At 43.5% G+C, this 16751-nt stretch overlaps 1 protein-coding gene across 3 annotated transcripts; it reads right to left on the reverse strand.

The window, feature by feature from the left end:
• Nucleotides 1–774: 774 nt before the first annotated feature.
• On the reverse strand, nt 775–15829 carry vwa2 (von Willebrand factor A domain containing 2). Of its 3 annotated transcripts, none has more exons than XM_030399320.1 (14): nt 15465–15829; nt 12666–12727; nt 8668–8742; nt 7700–7833; nt 7510–7619; nt 5630–5827; nt 5418–5551; nt 5193–5322; nt 4255–4310; nt 4050–4157; nt 3387–3965; nt 2532–3083; nt 2204–2326; nt 775–2051 (listed from the first exon to the last, which is right to left on the reverse strand). In XM_030399320.1, exons 2-14 carry the CDS (start codon nt 12715–12717, stop codon nt 1921–1923), a joined length of 2382 nt encoding a protein of 793 aa, XP_030255180.1. In that variant the 5' UTR covers nt 12718–12727; nt 15465–15829; the 3' UTR covers nt 775–1920. The 3 variants fall into 3 exon arrangements, with proteins under 3 accessions (XP_030255180.1, XP_030255181.1, XP_030255182.1); XM_030399321.1 differs by lacking the exon at nt 15465–15829 and adding an exon at nt 14233–14464; XM_030399322.1 differs by lacking the exons at nt 12666–12727; nt 15465–15829 and having other exon boundaries at nt 7700–7837; nt 8668–8741.
• Nucleotides 15830–16751: the final 922 nt, after the last annotated feature.

The following is a 16751-nucleotide window of genomic DNA, read 5'->3' on the forward strand; positions in this document are numbered from 1 at the left end:
CCTGTAAAATGTGATTTGGGGGTCAATATTCAAAATGAGAATTTTAATTTTTACAATATTAATGAGGTAATAATACAACCTCTGATATGTATATTTTTTCCATAAGTGAATAAACAAGCTGTGCTGACAATAAGGTCCCCAGAACACTGTTTGGAGCTAGAGAGGTGGCAGGGTCCGCCACATATTAACAAAGTAAAACAGTTTGAACATGTGTTGTCCTTTAAGGTCTGTTTGTTTATACTGTTTATTCATTCATTCACAAAGATAATTTGTTTATTTGGTTTGTTTTAGCATAAAGAAAAAAAAATCAGTCAACGATTAAAATTTCTTCCCCAGAAAACTACATAGTTACAACTGTCAGTCCAGCTGGTCTGTCAATAATGAAATAAAGGTTCAGTGTACGAACAGCGCACTGGGAGCCAGCTGCATTACAATTTTAACAGGGTAATAAGAGTCAGCTGAGTCACTTCTCACTAATGAAGTCATTAAGCATTCATGAAGGGGAGTCATTTGGTAATAGGATGTTCATCTGCCAAATATTTCTGAAGGTTCAAAAAGGTGTAATTCAAGTAATATAAAGCTAATTCTAACATGCAAATATAAATGTTTCATGCTAATCATGTATTCTGGAATTTGTCCCATTATTTTTTTTTCTCTTTTCCCCAATATTGATGAAAGTAAAAGTACAAAAACAGCCATTTTTCCTGTATTTATATAACACTAATGTAACTACTGATGAAATACATATATACATATATTTATAACATGATTCTGTTCATTATTGAGAACAATCAATCACCTTTATTAACATCTAAAAATCCTTTGGTATCACTTTATATTAACTATCATGTAAAATTATAGTTAAAGGTGCAATATATGAAGAGAAGAGCTGGCTACTTGTATAGGGGGCAAATAGGGGGCAGCGTATCACCAACTGCTGCTGACTGTGGCTACTGTTAGCTTGTTAGCTCAGTTAGCTGTGCAGCTAGCCGAAGAGTTGTTGTTTACACCACTTGCACATGAAGCCAAAACTTTTATTTATTCACACTCGTTAGTAGTTAGTTTTAGACACTAGTTAATTTTAGAATGTTTGAAGCTAAAATTCTTACATATTGCACCTTTAATTAAACTTGAGTTAATTGTTATTTCACTGCCAACCAAAAAAATCAAATGCTTCATAAATTATTCATTAAGCTTTTGTTTATTGGAAAGCTGTAACTGATGTTTGGAAACCTCTAGAATTACTTAATAAATGTTTTATAAAGAAAAAGGTTTATAAACATCAAAAGCAGCTTTATAATGGGAATGCAAGTTCAGTTAATAGATGAACTACACAGCATATCAATTAGAAACATTGGTTAGAACTTTCCAATAAACAACTGCTTAGTAACTGTTTCAAAAAGCATTTCATTTGTTTGATAACAGTGAAATAACCATTAACCATTACCATATATTGTTGTTTATTATTAAGTGTTACCCAACCTCGTTACATAGAGTGAATTTCAGAAGGGTCTACTGTAAAAAAGAATGAGAAAATATAATATATATCAAAAATAACACTTGGGTTTAAAGCACTTTTTTGGCACAAACATGACGTTGTGAGTCAGAGTCGGAGGGAGAAAAGACGTAGCGGTGATGAAACCTTAAAAAATAATATTACGTTTTAAAAAATCCTGACACAGATATATATTATAATATGATATTGAGATAATTGCACAGTGATGGCTGACAGATTCAACAAGAAACAATCACAGCAGTGGAAATACAGTACATACAGTCTGAAGGCACTTTGAGATACAAGTTGAAATATTGAAACAGTAGCATTAGTTTTCCCTTTACTCCACTGTGTGCCCTGCAAACATCCTTGGTTCTTAAGTGTCCGTAAGTGAGTTATTTCTTTGTATAGTGTGTGTGGTGTTATCAGGCAGCATGCCTCCTGCGGTGCAGTCTGTAGTGATGCAGGAGCTCCTGGTGGCTCTTCTTCTGCCTGCTCTTCTTCTTGAGACCAGCGGGCCGCGGGAGATCTCCTCTGGATGAAGACCTGCTGCTTCCTACGGACGAATGACAGAAAAAGTCACACACAGAAGCTTCTAGATAAATAGTGAAATTGCTAAGGAAGAAAAAAGGAAGGTATGAAAAAAGGTGAAAAAATAAGACAGGTAAGGAAAGAAAGAAAGAAAGAGGGCTCATTAATGATACTGACTTGTTTCACAGTGTGGTCCTTCGTAGCCTTGGCACTGACAGCGGAAGCTCCCTCCAGACAGGATGCAGATTCCATCATTCATACATGGGTTGGGCTTGCACAGGTTTACTGGCATTTTAGCTTCTAATAGAAAGACATTTATAATAAAACAGTTGGTTAGTATAACATACACTTCATACATTCATATTTTGTATCATCATTTTCTCTTTTTTGTTTCTTTAAAAAAGGTGTGAACATTTTTAAACTGAGAAATTAAATCACAATCAGTCCCTTATTCCTATCCATAGAGCAAGCTGTCGTAGGAAGGTCTATTTCCCTGCATTCTCACCTGAACACACCATCTGCACCACCACGTCCTCAAAGTACTTAAGATCCTCGTAAGACAGCACCGAGATCATCCGCTCCTCTGAGCCGGCGATCTGCAGCAGCCTCTCTTTCTGCACGTCTCCGATACCGATCACAAATAGGGACACGCCGTTGTCTCTTATCTTCTGGGCTGGGACGGCGGCGTCCTCGCCTCCTGAGCCGTCCGTCACCACCACCACAGCCTTGTTGACTCCGGGCCGCGCGCCTTTGGCCACCGTCAGGACGCTGGAGTGGACGTGAAGTAGAGCCGCGCCCGTCGAGGCCACTCCACCCATGTAGTCGGCCTCGCCTACAGCCTTGAGGATGGCAGAGCCGGTGTCGTGGGTGTCCAGGTTGAAGACGGTGGTGGCCCTGCGACTGTAGGCCACGAGCGCCACCTGGGCCACATCGCGGTTGATGTCGAACTGGACGGTGAGGCCGCGCACAAAGTCGCGCAGGGTGGCGAAGTTTTCTCGGCCGACGCCGCCAGAGGCATCGAGGGCAAACACAAGGTCGACTGCCTGGCCCAGACAACCTGAAGAACAAAAAAGACAAAGAGTTATGCTGAGTTATGTTGTGCTAAATTAAATAAGCAGCACTGGATTAATCAAAAACAAAACAAAATGTGAGTTTATTCAGTAATTTAGTCTATGATGGAGACGTAGGCTCAGGCTGCCAGCCCGACTTCACACCAGTCAGCCTTCATTTTCCGGGGAGATTTTGTGGCCGGTGATACACAGATGGCGTCATTATTCTATTACAATTACATCGTGTTATCAACATTTACTTCATAATGATTACAAATAACAAAAACACTGTTGTATCTGTTGGTCAGTACCTTGTGTATCCACACTGCAGATCTTAGCCTTGAGCTCAGGGATCTTGGCACCGAGCTCAGGTGACGTGTAGGTGATAGTCCTCTGAGGATTTCCAGTGATATTATTTAGCTGTCCCTTTAAGTAGTTCGGTCCAACGCCAATCAGGAAGATCTCCCTGTCTCGCGCATACTTAGAGGGCTCAACCACCTCGTCTACAGCAGGAGTGGAGGTGAGCAGCACCACCACGCGGGGCAGATCGTCCGAGACGTCGGCAAAGACAGGCGCGCTCACGAAGCCGTGGCGTGTGATGTAGCGGAGCGCCTGGCCTGTCTTGGTCTCGCCGCCGATTGGTTGGAGGGCATCCACGGCCTTCAGCAGACCTCTCAGGTCCCCTCTGAACTTGCCCACCTGGGCCTCGACTCTGGCCTCCCTGCCGAACACCGCAAGGCCGACTTTGCTGGGGGTGTCTGAGCCGATCACGGTCTGCAGGAAGCGCTTTAGGAAGGACCTGAGGCGGAGGAAGCCTTCCAAGGTGAGCGTGGCGGAGCCCTCCACCAGGAACAGCAAGTCCACAGAGCAGTCCAGGGACAGAGCAGGAGCTGAGGAGGGACGGGCAGATGAGTTAGTTCATAAATTGCTTCAAAGTCCTAATTTCTCAGTAAATATAAAGACAGTGTACGGACCACAGTGGGGGTCTCCTCCATAGCCGGGTGGACAAACGCAACGGTAACCATCCGGACCTTCTGACACACATGTGCCACCATTCAGACAGGGCTGAGAGTCACAAGGATCTACAGCACAGTGGAGGGAGAGAATGGTGTGAATCCTCAAACACATAAACGAATACATCTGAAATTAAGAGAAAAGGACAAAGAAAAGTGTTGTAACCTGGACAGATCGTCCGATGGCAGACTGTCTGGTGTCTCTTGTACACCTTGTTGTACCTGCAGAACACACATGTAAACACAACACAAAAAACACACATTGATTCGATAGTATAGATATGTTTTAAAGTGTTGTACAAGCAGCAGTTTTCCCTAAAAAAAAAATCCTAGAAGAATGCTCAAATGGAAAGTTTTGATAGCTCCGTGGAATCGTGCGCTCTACTCGCCTTCGGGCCGTTTCACTGCGGCGAAGCTGCAATGTGCTGTGAAATGAATTTTTGTCAAAGGCCGTTTTAATTTTCCCCCGGCAGGGTCTGGAACAACTACACTTGGTTGTTTTTTATTAACACTGACACATGGGAGTTGTCCCCACTGAACAAATGAAGCCTTGCGGTTCACTGAGAAACGAAAGACGAGAGTTACACATTTTCACCCCGGTGTCCTTCTTCATCATGAAACCCGCATCTGTTGCCTTTTTCGTCACCTGTCACACAAGGCGGTGGGTCGATCAATCGTGAGAAACCAAACTAAATAGTTAACCAAACCAAAACCTGAACTATTTCTATAAAAATGTACCCAGAATAAAATGACTAGTTAATCAGAAACTAGTTGGAAATCAAGCTGCAACAACTCGCTTCAATCTGCTGAGGGGAAGTTAGACAGAAGTTAAAAGAGAATGAATTAACGACAAATCAGAGAAATTTCAAATACCTGAATTAGTAATTCTGTAATGGCAAAGTAATGCATTAATTACTACTACCAAACCATGAAATTTGCAGACTTGTCAACTGAGCGTGTTACGGAGATTTTATATCGTAATTATACAGAAATGAGGAGTCCTTTTCTTGTGAAAGTCCCGGAAATTCAAAATGAACCCTCTCAGGAAAACCATAATTTTGACTTTAAGGTGAAGAAGAATGCGGGAGTGTGATGCGCGCTCGCCTGTAGTGTGGGCAGAGAGACGTGTACGGGGAATACCCCTTGGAGCCTTTCCAGCACATGAAATTCCCCTGCAGCTCTTTCACCGTCTCCAGCGTCTTCCTCACGCAGGGGAACGACTCGAGCAGACAGCCTGGGGGAAACGGGACAGGAGGGTTGTGAGAGAGAGGAGGAGGAGGAGGTGATGGCGGGGATGTGAAGGAAGTGCAGCAGAACTTGAACTCCCACCTGCAGGTGTGGCGTTGCAGACGGAGAAGGTGGTCAGCGTGGTGTACAGGCCGTTGACGGCGTCGTAGAAGTGCTCGGCGAAGAAGACATGGCTCTCCATCGGCTCGCTGGCCAAATGGTGCAGCTCCTCCCACCTAGGGAAAAAAAAAAAGTTTTAAAAAAAGACTGCACTGCAAAACAGAGAAGAAGACTCTTGTGTCATTACTACACACCTGGGGTAGCGGAGGCCCACGGCGAACAGGACCACGCCCGTCTCTTTGAGCTGAGCAGCCGCCTGCACCGCGTTGCCCTGAGACTTCCCATCTGATAAGAGGATGGCGATCTGGGCCGCAGCGGAGGAGTTGCGACCGCCTGGGAAACCTTTCCTGAGCACGTACTTCAGAGCCAGGCCTGTCTGGGTGCTGCCTCCCCTGAGAGTTCACAGTTTGGAAGAGTGTTACTCTAACAGAACAATTAGAGGACATGTTCTGCGCTACAGAAACAGGCAGAGTCGATAGTCTGCCGCGTGTCACCGCCAAAGTAAACCACGAATCAATTTTGTTTGGATTCCCGGACAGAACATGCACATTAAATTGTCTGAGCGTCGGCTGCGTTTCATCACCTCAGGGCTCCAGAAATCCATTTAAAGTCTGTCATGTTTTTTTTTTTTTTTTTTTCAAAAAGACATAAATGTCACTCAGAGCGGGAGTCTCTTTCAGTCGAGACACAAACAAAACAGGTCGGCTCAAGTTTACAAGAAGAAAGGGCTGCTGAAACTAAGTTGATGATGACGGCTGCCACCATATTAACTTTCTAAATTTTTTTTTTTCTACCGTGAAAACAATGCTGCGTCTGCTCGGAGCACTCAAACTACAAGACAATACGGTGAAAACCACAAAGGCCTTCGGGCGAGATTTTAATTCGACCTCAGCGCCCTGCTGCAGATGTCTTGGCATGCAAATCTCCTCTCTTGTGCTCAGCAGTACATTTACATACACACATTTTAGACAAGCTGGATCTTTTGACACGTTAAGAATTTGTTTTATGCGTAGAAGGAACATAAGGAGGTGCTTTGAACATATTTTAGTGCAGAATTGTCCCATATTATATCTCTAAGACTTGCTCTGACAACACTGGCTTTGTGTATCCATATTATCCTAAAATCTTACACATTATATTGTTAAATACAATCTACTTTAACAATTTGATTCAACCACCAAACTTTAAATTTGCTTGTAAGTTTTGTCAAAAGTGATTGTTTTGGAGCCCTTTTCTGTCTCCTGCACACGTTTTATGATCAATGGTTTCATCTTCTGCAGTGCTGTCAGCTGTACGTATTCATTTTATTCATATTCTTGGTTATATTATTGGTCAGAGGAGGAGATGCAGAGCATTACATAACCAATAACGCAATTAATAAACATACATGTCGCACAAATGAAGTCTTGTGGTTTATCGGCTTTAGCATATTGCTACACTTGAACTCTCTGAGCTACTAGTTTGATGTGAGTCGATGTGACAGCTAATGAGTTCAAAACACGGGTAACCGTTTCAAACCAGACGACGAGCCAAAAGGCTGCCTCTGAGCTGTGAACGCCGCAGACACACACATACTGACACACACACACACACACACACACACACACTGGGCCAAATTACCTTCCTCTCTCTCGGCTTGCGCACTTATCCAGTATCTGGTGACCACCTGTGTTGTAGCCCGCTAATCTGAAATTAATTTGTTTTTTTCTTCCCAGGGAGCGTTTGTGGCACTTGGCCTCTAAAAGTGTGTAGACTTGTGTGTTTTCTGCTTTCGGAATTAGTTGGAATTAAATCCACTTTCAGATGATGTGAATTGTCATCATAGTTACACATCATGCCCCACTAATAATGACCTTTTTACAAAGTATTTACATACACATCAATATGGTCATTTCTAGGATGTTGAACCAAATTCCGTCTCATCCCTGTGAGAAGATCACATGAAATGTCCCAATGAATATGTTCTCGTAAAGCTCCTCGAAAACATCTGTGTTGTGGATTTTTCTGATGATATACTGCTGATAATAATGATATTTTACATCCCCAAAGATTATTCATCTGAGGAGAGACACACCTGTAGGAGACCTTCTTCATGTCCTTCTTCAGCTCCTGTTTGGTGGTGTGCGAGTCCAGGCCGAACTCCAGCCGAGGGGTGGAACCAAACTGAATCAAGCCGACCCGCACCTGATCGAGGGCGGAGTCACATCAATGATGACTGACACACGGGAGAAAGAAAAAAGGGAAACGAACAGTAAAATACGAACCTTGTCTGGTCCGATGTCGAGCGCCTGACAGAGTTTGATGGCATAGTGTTTGGACCTCTCGAAGCTGCCCTTCCCCACGCTGTACGAACCATCCAGGAGGAAGAGGACGTCCATGGCGGCGGAGCACTGCATCGCTTCCCGTTGGAAACACACACAGTTAAACACATCATACATCTGAACGGGCGCAGACCCACTCATTGTCTCCACGTTGCATTTCCAGCTCCCACTCCATTGCTGCATATAAAAGCGTTATGGGGATTATCCGGGCTAGTGATCAAATGGGCTGCCGGGGATGAAAATAACAACTTGATGTAATAAGAGGAAGAACAGATTAGCATGCCGGAGCTCAACTTTTCTTCACTCGCAAAACCCATTACAGAGCAAAAACTCTTCCCCCGTCTCTCTGCCGAGCGTGTTTGTACTCGCAGGTGGTATAAATAAGTGTTGTTGCTGCTGTCATGGTAGAATGTGCGGCTGATCGTGAAGAGGGCCATTAGAGGCAGAGAGAGTGTGTGTGTGTGTGTGTCTGTCTGTTTCTCACCTCCAAACACCGTCTCCTTTCTTTCACGATCACGATTTATTCGTTCTTTCCTAGGTCTTGTTTTGTAACATTAAATTAATAAACATTTAGTCGTTTTGTTGCTGTTCTGTTTTGAAGAATAACTGGAGCTGAATTTGTTGGCTTGTAATATGAGCATCATTATTAAAGTTAAATTGTATATCGGTTCCAAATATTGGTTAGTGGTGCTCTTCGATTAGTAATGATCGGTAATAATCCCCCCCAAAAAGTATGACTACATGGGGAGTTCACTACAGGGGGATTTTATACTGTTTAACCATTTGTTAAATTGTAAATTCCTTTGTTTTTCCGTCTCTGACTGATTTGTATTTTATCTATGGAGGCCTGTGTACCATTTCTTAATCATTTTGTCATGATAAAGATGTTTTGTGCTCGAGGGTCTGCTCACTTTCTCCCGCCGAGTTGATCTTCAGGATGTTCTCATGGCTGGTTTGGATCTCCTGCACCGAGCTGCCCGGCCGGACTGGGAGAGACAAACAACACAGAAGTTGGTCAGATATCTCCACACGCTGTATGTGCACAGTGTTTTACTTTTCCTTATTATGAGTAACCACTCTTCAGATCAGGAGGAAGGAACATAATCACACTTATCTGTCAACTAAAGTCTCCTCTGTTAGCTGTATTTACTTAGTTTCATTCATGACAGATTCTGTCCCTGAACACAGTTAACTGACTCCCACTTGACCCCTTCTGCGAGGGACAATCAAGCGTTCAAAGCTAATGCGAGCGGACAAGTGAAGAAAGCCATTCTTTCGCTCCATCCACTGAAAGGACGTCGCTCTATTCAGGCACACGTACTGCACAGGGCCGGAGAGAGGGAGCGAGGGGACATGTGACTTTTCATGCTGTCCCTGATGACCCCCCCGACGGGTCACACGGGGGCGTTGGGTCCGGCACGGCGACGCAGCACTCCAGCGAGTTTTACAAACATGAAACAGATTCCAGCTCTCAGAATCCGGGAGGAGACCGTCAGCGTGTTCCTGTTGACCTGCTCCAGCCTGTTCCGCCTCGTGCCGATTTAGCACCTGGTAATTAGCTGAAATAGGTGATGTGTCCCGCGTGTCAAAAGAGCATAACAGCAGAGAAGGACAGGGAAGTTTGGCAGCGATGGTTGGGCAGTGAAACATTTTGGGATGAGATGACGATAAGAGGCGTCTGACCCCAAACGCAGTTTTCTTTTATTAGCTGACGTTTCGGCCCTCAGGCATTCTTCAAGATCAAGATCAAGATCATGTAACCCTTTTTATCATTGGAAAGATTACTGGTGAAAAAAAACCAGCTGGGACTACTTTAAATAAAATCTTATGGCAACTCATGGTTTACTTCTTATAACAAACTGAAGGAATATCAACAAAAAGGTTATTTTAATGACAGTGGAATGACTTGAACTACTGACTGAATTCACTTCAAGCACGGATTTACTGCTTCCATTGGCAAATAATCTGTGACAGCCTCCCTTCGATGCCTGTAATCTGCCATGAGCATGAGGACGACACGCAGGGGGGGAGAAGGTGAGCGTCGGTCGAGAGCGGACACACGAGCCGAGACACCTCTCTCTCTGAGACGCTGACGGACAGAGAGATGGTCCTCTGCGGAGCATGGCTGCAGTCGGAGTGCCACTGCAGGTCGTGTTATCTGTTTTCCTGTGTTTTCTTTACTTCTTGAGGGATTTTTGCAGACATTTGAGGTCCTGGGAATTAACAGCTATGAACAAAAATGAGGGGGGTGCAGCATATGAGCATAAGCATTCAGTAAAGCTGCATTACAGCAACTCAGATTGGTGAGCATGTTCATCCTCCTCATGAAAAGATACAGAAACAGAAAGACTGGTGTGAAAAGTGCAAGCAAAGGGAAGAACAAAACATCTGACGATGACCTTCTTTGCTGGTGATTATCAGTAACTGCTGGTGGTCATTAATGTGGGAGGTTTCAGGGTCACCAGCTATTTAACCAGCCACCCTAAGGCTCCTCTTTATATTCAGTATGCACCCTTCCACAAACATATTTTAAGCTTCCAGCCAAAGAAGCAGCAGGGAGAAAATATCTGCATTGCTGACAATGAATAGTGAAAAACAATTTGCTGTTCAAATTTGACAAAAATACAAAATCTTATGCTATGTTGATGTAATTTGTACGAAAAGATAGTTCATTTCAGAGTAAACTGAGCCGCTGACTTCACATCTTTGGGATCTAGACATCGAGGACTTCACAGGCTTTACTTTCCCTCATTAACTGATTGAATAAAAAGGAGCAGACGGCAGGAGGTCGGGAACATTAAAGGAAAGTACCACCTGTCGAACGAGAGACTTCAGCTCCCACACAGTCCTGACCCTTTCATCTGCCCCTAATTCCAACGTCGGTCCGGCCTCTAAAGTCCTCCTGACAGTGAAAGTTTTGAGTCTTGGCAAGCTGCTTTCTCATGGTCAGTGGGGCCCCACCGCTCCGAACAAAAAGCCTGTCTGTTCAGCCAAGTGCCTCAGGCACAGTGACTGTGTATCTTTACTGTCTGTGAACGTAAAGGCCGTGTCTAATTAATCCCACCGTGGTCTGGGAGATATATATTCCCTTGAAATCAGAGATTACGATGAAGATCACTATCGGCCTATCTGAGACATTTTATCTGACGGGCTGACTTACGTGGATGGAGCTGGTACAGCGCCGCAACATGTCATCTGTGCTGTCAGCGTAGGAGGCAAAAGGGGGCGTCCTGACAAGGTGAAACAGTCTGGTTTGCTCAAGTTCAAAGTCTTAAAAGGCCGCATACAAATACTTCAGATGGTGCTAAAGCTGTCATTTTTGAAAACAACTCCAGAGATTATATTGCTCTAGGAGTCCCGCCTCTCCCCTCAGGCAAATACCGACGCTCAGGTCCGACAGAACGGCTGACCATACGCTATAAAAGCGATGCAAAATTTGACTTGACTGGAAACGAGTGGTATTTTAAGCACCGGGGGAAGGAAATCACTTTGAGGGGAAAGATATAGGAATTCTTCAGCACTGGAGACGTGACAGGTTGAAGCAGTAAAATATCTTGTAAAGATTCTCAGGTTGACCAGAGGAGCATCGGTTAAGCATCAGACATTTTCCAACACGAAGGTCACAAACTGACACCCCAATTATGCTCAGAAATGCCCACACAGAGAGCATTTAAATCACTGTCTTTGTGAGAACACGACTAGGACTTTGTTTCACTATCAACTATCAATGTGGCAAGTATCGACATTCAACTCTAGTTGGTGGATTTTGTTTCCCTTGAACAGAGCCAGGCCAGCCCTGTTCCCAGTGTTAATACTAGGCTAGTTGAGCTATATGCTATTTAGCCTCTAGCATCATGTTTACTGTAGCCTATCAAAGTAGAATTAACAATAGAAAATCCAACAACAATTTCTTTAAGTCACTTTACATTTTAATTAGTTACTTTAAAAAGATGTTGGTGGGTGGGTTTGGTTCCCTTTGGACAAGGCTAGGTTATGCTAACTGATAGTTTCTAGCTTCACGTTCTCATGAAGTAGTAACAAAGTAGAATAGCCTATCTAAGTAGAATCAACAATTGAAAAGCCTATAGGCTATTTCCTGAAATATTTAACAATTAATTTCAATAAATAAAATGACATTTATTCAAATAAATTAACATTTTACTAAGTTACTTTTAACAGAGCCAGGGTAGGCTAACTGTTTCCTCCTGTTTCCAGTCGTTATGCTGGGCTAAGCTTACTGGCTGCTAGCTGAGGCATCACATTTACTACAGTCATGAAAAGTGTGAACAATCATCTCGACAAAACAGCTTATTCCCCAAAATGTTGAAAATAAAGGACATATAAATTTCTGACTTTTGATAAGTTTTGTTTCCTTTGGACAAAGCCAGGCTAGCTGAAGCTGTTTCCAGTCTTGATGCTAGGCTAGGCTAAGCTAGCTGGCTGCTGGGTGTAGTATCAAATTGATAGTACATGACAGTGGAATGATTTCATGTAGCCTGGCACTCTTTAAATAACTGAAGACTCATATTAGTGACTTTTAGTGGCATTGGTAGGTTGATTTGTTTCCTTTGGCCAGAGCTAGGCTAGCTGTAGCAAAGCTGTCCCCCGTTACCCCCATTTCCAGTCCTTACGCTAGCCTAAGCTAACAGGCTAATGGCTGTAGTTTCATGTCCGCTGTAGAGACATGAGAGCGGTCTATCCACTCACCTAACTTTAAAGATGAGTGAAAGGTTGTGCGCCATCACATTTTTCTTCAAATACTGTCATTTTTAAAGCGGTCAAATACTGGTAATGATAAGGGAACACTGACAAATATTAATTAGATCAGGGCTTGATCTAAAGGCTCTGAATACCAGGCACTCCTCAACTGAAAGTGAATGCAAAACAGTAATAAAATAAGTAAACCGACCTTGAAGAAGCAGCAGCGTAAAGAGGAGGTAGGGGTGGACGTGACGGAGCATGTCGGGACACCTAGAACGACAAACAAAATGCACACATACTTAGTGACAGGGATTAATCAAATACACCTGAGAGCAGAGGAGAGGTGGGAAAAACACACGATATTATAAATCTTTAAAATGACGCACTATATTGCTTGTAACCTCTTATCAAAGGTTATGGTGACAAAATATGGAGCCAGGAGTCTGAGCACCAGGATGTCGGTGTCAATGTGCATTTCAACTGCACTGCTTGTAAGAGTCCTGCAGCTCAAAATGATTTGGCTGTGGTTATTATTCCTCACAGACCAATTAAATCAACATGAAAAATGCATCGGTTAGTTATCAAACCCCCATCAGCTCCTCACCAGTGGCTGCCGACACCTCCATCCGGACCATTTAGTTTTTTAAGTGGGCCAGAAAGATAAGTGGTATCGAGGCCCAATCTTCTTTTGAAGCGCGTGTGTGGTCAAGAGAGCGCGCTGTTGACAGGAATGGTTCAGAGCGTCAGAGCACTGTATGCCACGACGGCTGCAAAAGCATGTCTTCGACATCCAGTGGCAGTTCTAGACCAGTTTTAATAGGGGGGCAGCTTTTTTGTTAGGGGGCACATACAACCCAGGAAAAAAAGACAAATCCTTCATTCAGACAAGGGATAAATGGGACTTAAAACAGTGTTTACAATTTCAACAATTTTGATTGTTTAGTAAACTGCTGAGACACTTTATTTCCGCCTTTCCTTTCAGTACAACCCACAGGGGGGTCTGCACTCAGAGTTACGGGGGCACTGGCCCCTGTTGGCCCCCTCTACAACTGCCCCTGTCTACAGTGTGATGATCGGTGTGTTTACCTGGGAGGCTGGGTTTGAAGCCGGAGTGAAGCACTTCAGCCCACTTCAAGATTCACTGACTCACACAAGTGGATTTCAACATTACTGAAAAATGACCACATGATACGCCTTTTCTTCACATTACATTCACGACTTTGATACCATCAGAAGTCTCGGGGGATTTACCCTCACATCTAAATCAACCCCTGCCTGCCTCATTCTCTTCACGCTGGCCACCAATAAGAAAGAAGTTGAGGGCTGCAGATAAGGTTTGATTAACTCTGACTGCTGATAAGCCTGGCCATACTATCCTCTGTGTGTGTGTGTGTGTGTGTGTGTGTGTGTGTGTGTGTGTGTGTTGGGGTGGACTAAACAGGCAGGACGTGCCAGAGAAATCCTCCATACAGGTAAAGCTGTGTGTGTGTACCCACCCCGAGACAGAGATAGAATTGTGTGCAGGACGGAGCCTCGGCTTAAGAGGAGTCTGTGTGTCTGCGATACAGATCTGCGGAGCTGACATGCAGCAGCCGTCTGAGGAGCCTCGGGACTGATAAACATCTCCGGGGGGCCACTGACGCTCTATTTGTGCACTCGCCGGTACGACGCGAGGACAAGAGATTTCATTACTGCCGGTGACACACATATGCTTGCAGGAGGAAGCGGTCATGCATGCCTACATATAAAAAACACACACACGGGGCGGCACACACCTGTCTCAAAATTGGCTCCCTCTTCACAGGCATTCTTTCGGCTCCTTCCACCACTCATCCCTTGGCTGTCCTCACTTTCTGCCTGTCAGTGGACAGACTTTTCTGCTCTGCTCTCTGGAGTCTTGGGTGTTTTTGAACTCACTAATCAAAATCTGATACCCTCTTATCTCGAGTGCAGGCTCGTAAATGTGTCACTTTAAATGCAAATAACGGCAGAGCGAGATCCGTTTGCTGAAAATGTAAGCACCTTAAAAAACAACAACAACAAAAAAAAGGATGGATGGATGCACCGTCTGTTTTGAATCGGTTGGCAGGCTGGAAAGTGATTCCACTCAGCAGCCTATAATTACACAGGGGCGCTAGTTTTTTTGGACCAACTTCATACAAAAAAAGAAGAAGAAGAAGAAAAAAGTAAGAATCTCCAAACCCTGTACTTGGAGGTGTGTCACCTTAAACAAAACATCCACATCAGTTTTAATTATTTTCAGGGCGAGTCACCTGAAATAGTCGCTCTTAAAACAACCGAGGAACAAAATGTGGAAACTTTTTTTTCTTCTCCTTTTTCTACAATGTGACAACTAACTATAATTCATGGCAATGTAATTTAAGCATTGGAATGTGGCTGCGTAAGAGCAAGCTGGCGACCACAGGCAGCATCAATTCCCTCACCCTACAAGGAAACAGGTTGGATGGTGGCTCGTCCTCAGCTGATCGATCATCTATCAAACCTCCCTGCAGATATACAATCAGGTTTCACCGTGAAAATACTGACAGAACATGTTGATTTAAACATGTTTGCTTCCCTTGGTTTCTCAACATCTAGCCTCTAATCTAAAAAAACATCTGCTCATTGTGTCAAGGGGGTCAAGGCTGCTTTGAGATGGGGCCAGAGGTGATGACCCCTGACATGCAACAGTGGACGAGGTTTACACAAGAAGACAAAACTAATGGATGTGTCAGCCCACTTAAGCACCAAGTGTGTTACATCGAGTTCAAGAGATTGTTGTTTTTTTTGTGGTTCAAGTTACCTGCAGTTTTCCTAAAGCTCTTACATTGCAGACATCACTCAAGAAATGTGAAAACTGCGCTCTAACGTTTTCACTCTCTTGTTTTTACCATACGTTTCAAGCCACACGTCATTAGCAGAGACCTAAAAATAAGACAGCAGTTCGTGGTAAAATACACCCGCTCCAGATTTTCCTCTATGAACGACAAACATTAGTTCCACTCACCATGCGCTGTTCAGCGTTTCCACAATCCTTGAATTGAACCTCTCCGTCAGACAGCGCTCCTCTCCGGCTCTCCTCTCCTCTGCACTGCTCGATGTTTCCGCCCTGACTGCTGCTCTGCTCCGGACAGGAGGAGAGAGCAGCGACCCCACCTACTCGTCATGCCCACCTCCGATGTACCTGCGTCCCGGTACGGTCCAATCCGTGCGACTCTTCCCAGTGCTATTGTTTGTATCTATATTCACACTCACACTTTGTATGTAAAGTATTTAACTCTTTATTATTCTAGTTGCATGTTAGTGAAGGAAGGAGCCTTAATTGTGCATTATGTAAGAAATGGCCGCCTAGCTGTTTTACTTTATGCTCCAAACAGCAGTGGGCAGCATATCACCATGGTAACGGCTAATTGATGCTAACTGTAGCTGCCGTTAGCCATAAAGCTAACATATTTCATTTCTGTTGTAACCTGTAAAGCGTCTTTGTGTACCTGAAAAGCGCTATGTAAATGTAAATAAATGTATTATTATAATTATTAAAGCTAGCAGTCCAGACTGAGGGCAGTGTTGGTGTTTTGAAACGAACATTGTCACGTGTTTCACCTTTAATTCACAGCTAGCTTACTTTCAGTACTAAATGCGTATAAATTAGTTTTTGGTAAGAAACTGTAAAACCTCTGTAATTATATTTCTGTTTTTGTGTATTGGCTAACTAAGCGTTTCTATCTGATGACCAGCTTAATAAAAATAATAATAAAAAAAAAATGTAATAAAAAAATAAACAAGTGTTATCGTGAATATTCAGTTAATTAAGTTGCATATTAATTATATTAAGGGATGACCTATAATGTGAATAAATCACAAAGTTGAACAAGTTAGTGTTGGTCTACTTATAGTCTATTAGTGTATAAACTTATTGAAAGGGTAATGATTTGCCAGTAAACCACATCTTAACTCTGGCAGCACAGGAGATCTATAAAATCAGTAGTTAGAAGGTGGCCACCAAAAATGAATCAAGTCAGTAGGCTACCGAATGTGAATTATGGTTGCAATCATCCCTTCTGCTGCTGAGTAATGGTGTTATGTGTGAGATTATGTGCAATTTTTGTCATAGTTAGTATATAAATTCTTAAATCAAAGCCAAGAAAGTGGTAGAGGTCATATTGACCTTTGACCAACAAAATCCAATAAGCCCACCCTTAAGTCACAGTGGCCATTAGTGTCAGAGGTGTTGGATGGACGGACAATCTGAAAACATAATGCCTCCGACCACGGCTGTTGCCAGTGTGGAGGA

This window comes from Sparus aurata, chromosome 20 (assembly GCF_900880675.1).
Source record: "Sparus aurata chromosome 20, fSpaAur1.1, whole genome shotgun sequence".
Lineage (NCBI taxonomy): Eukaryota > Metazoa > Chordata > Actinopteri > Spariformes > Sparidae > Sparus > Sparus aurata.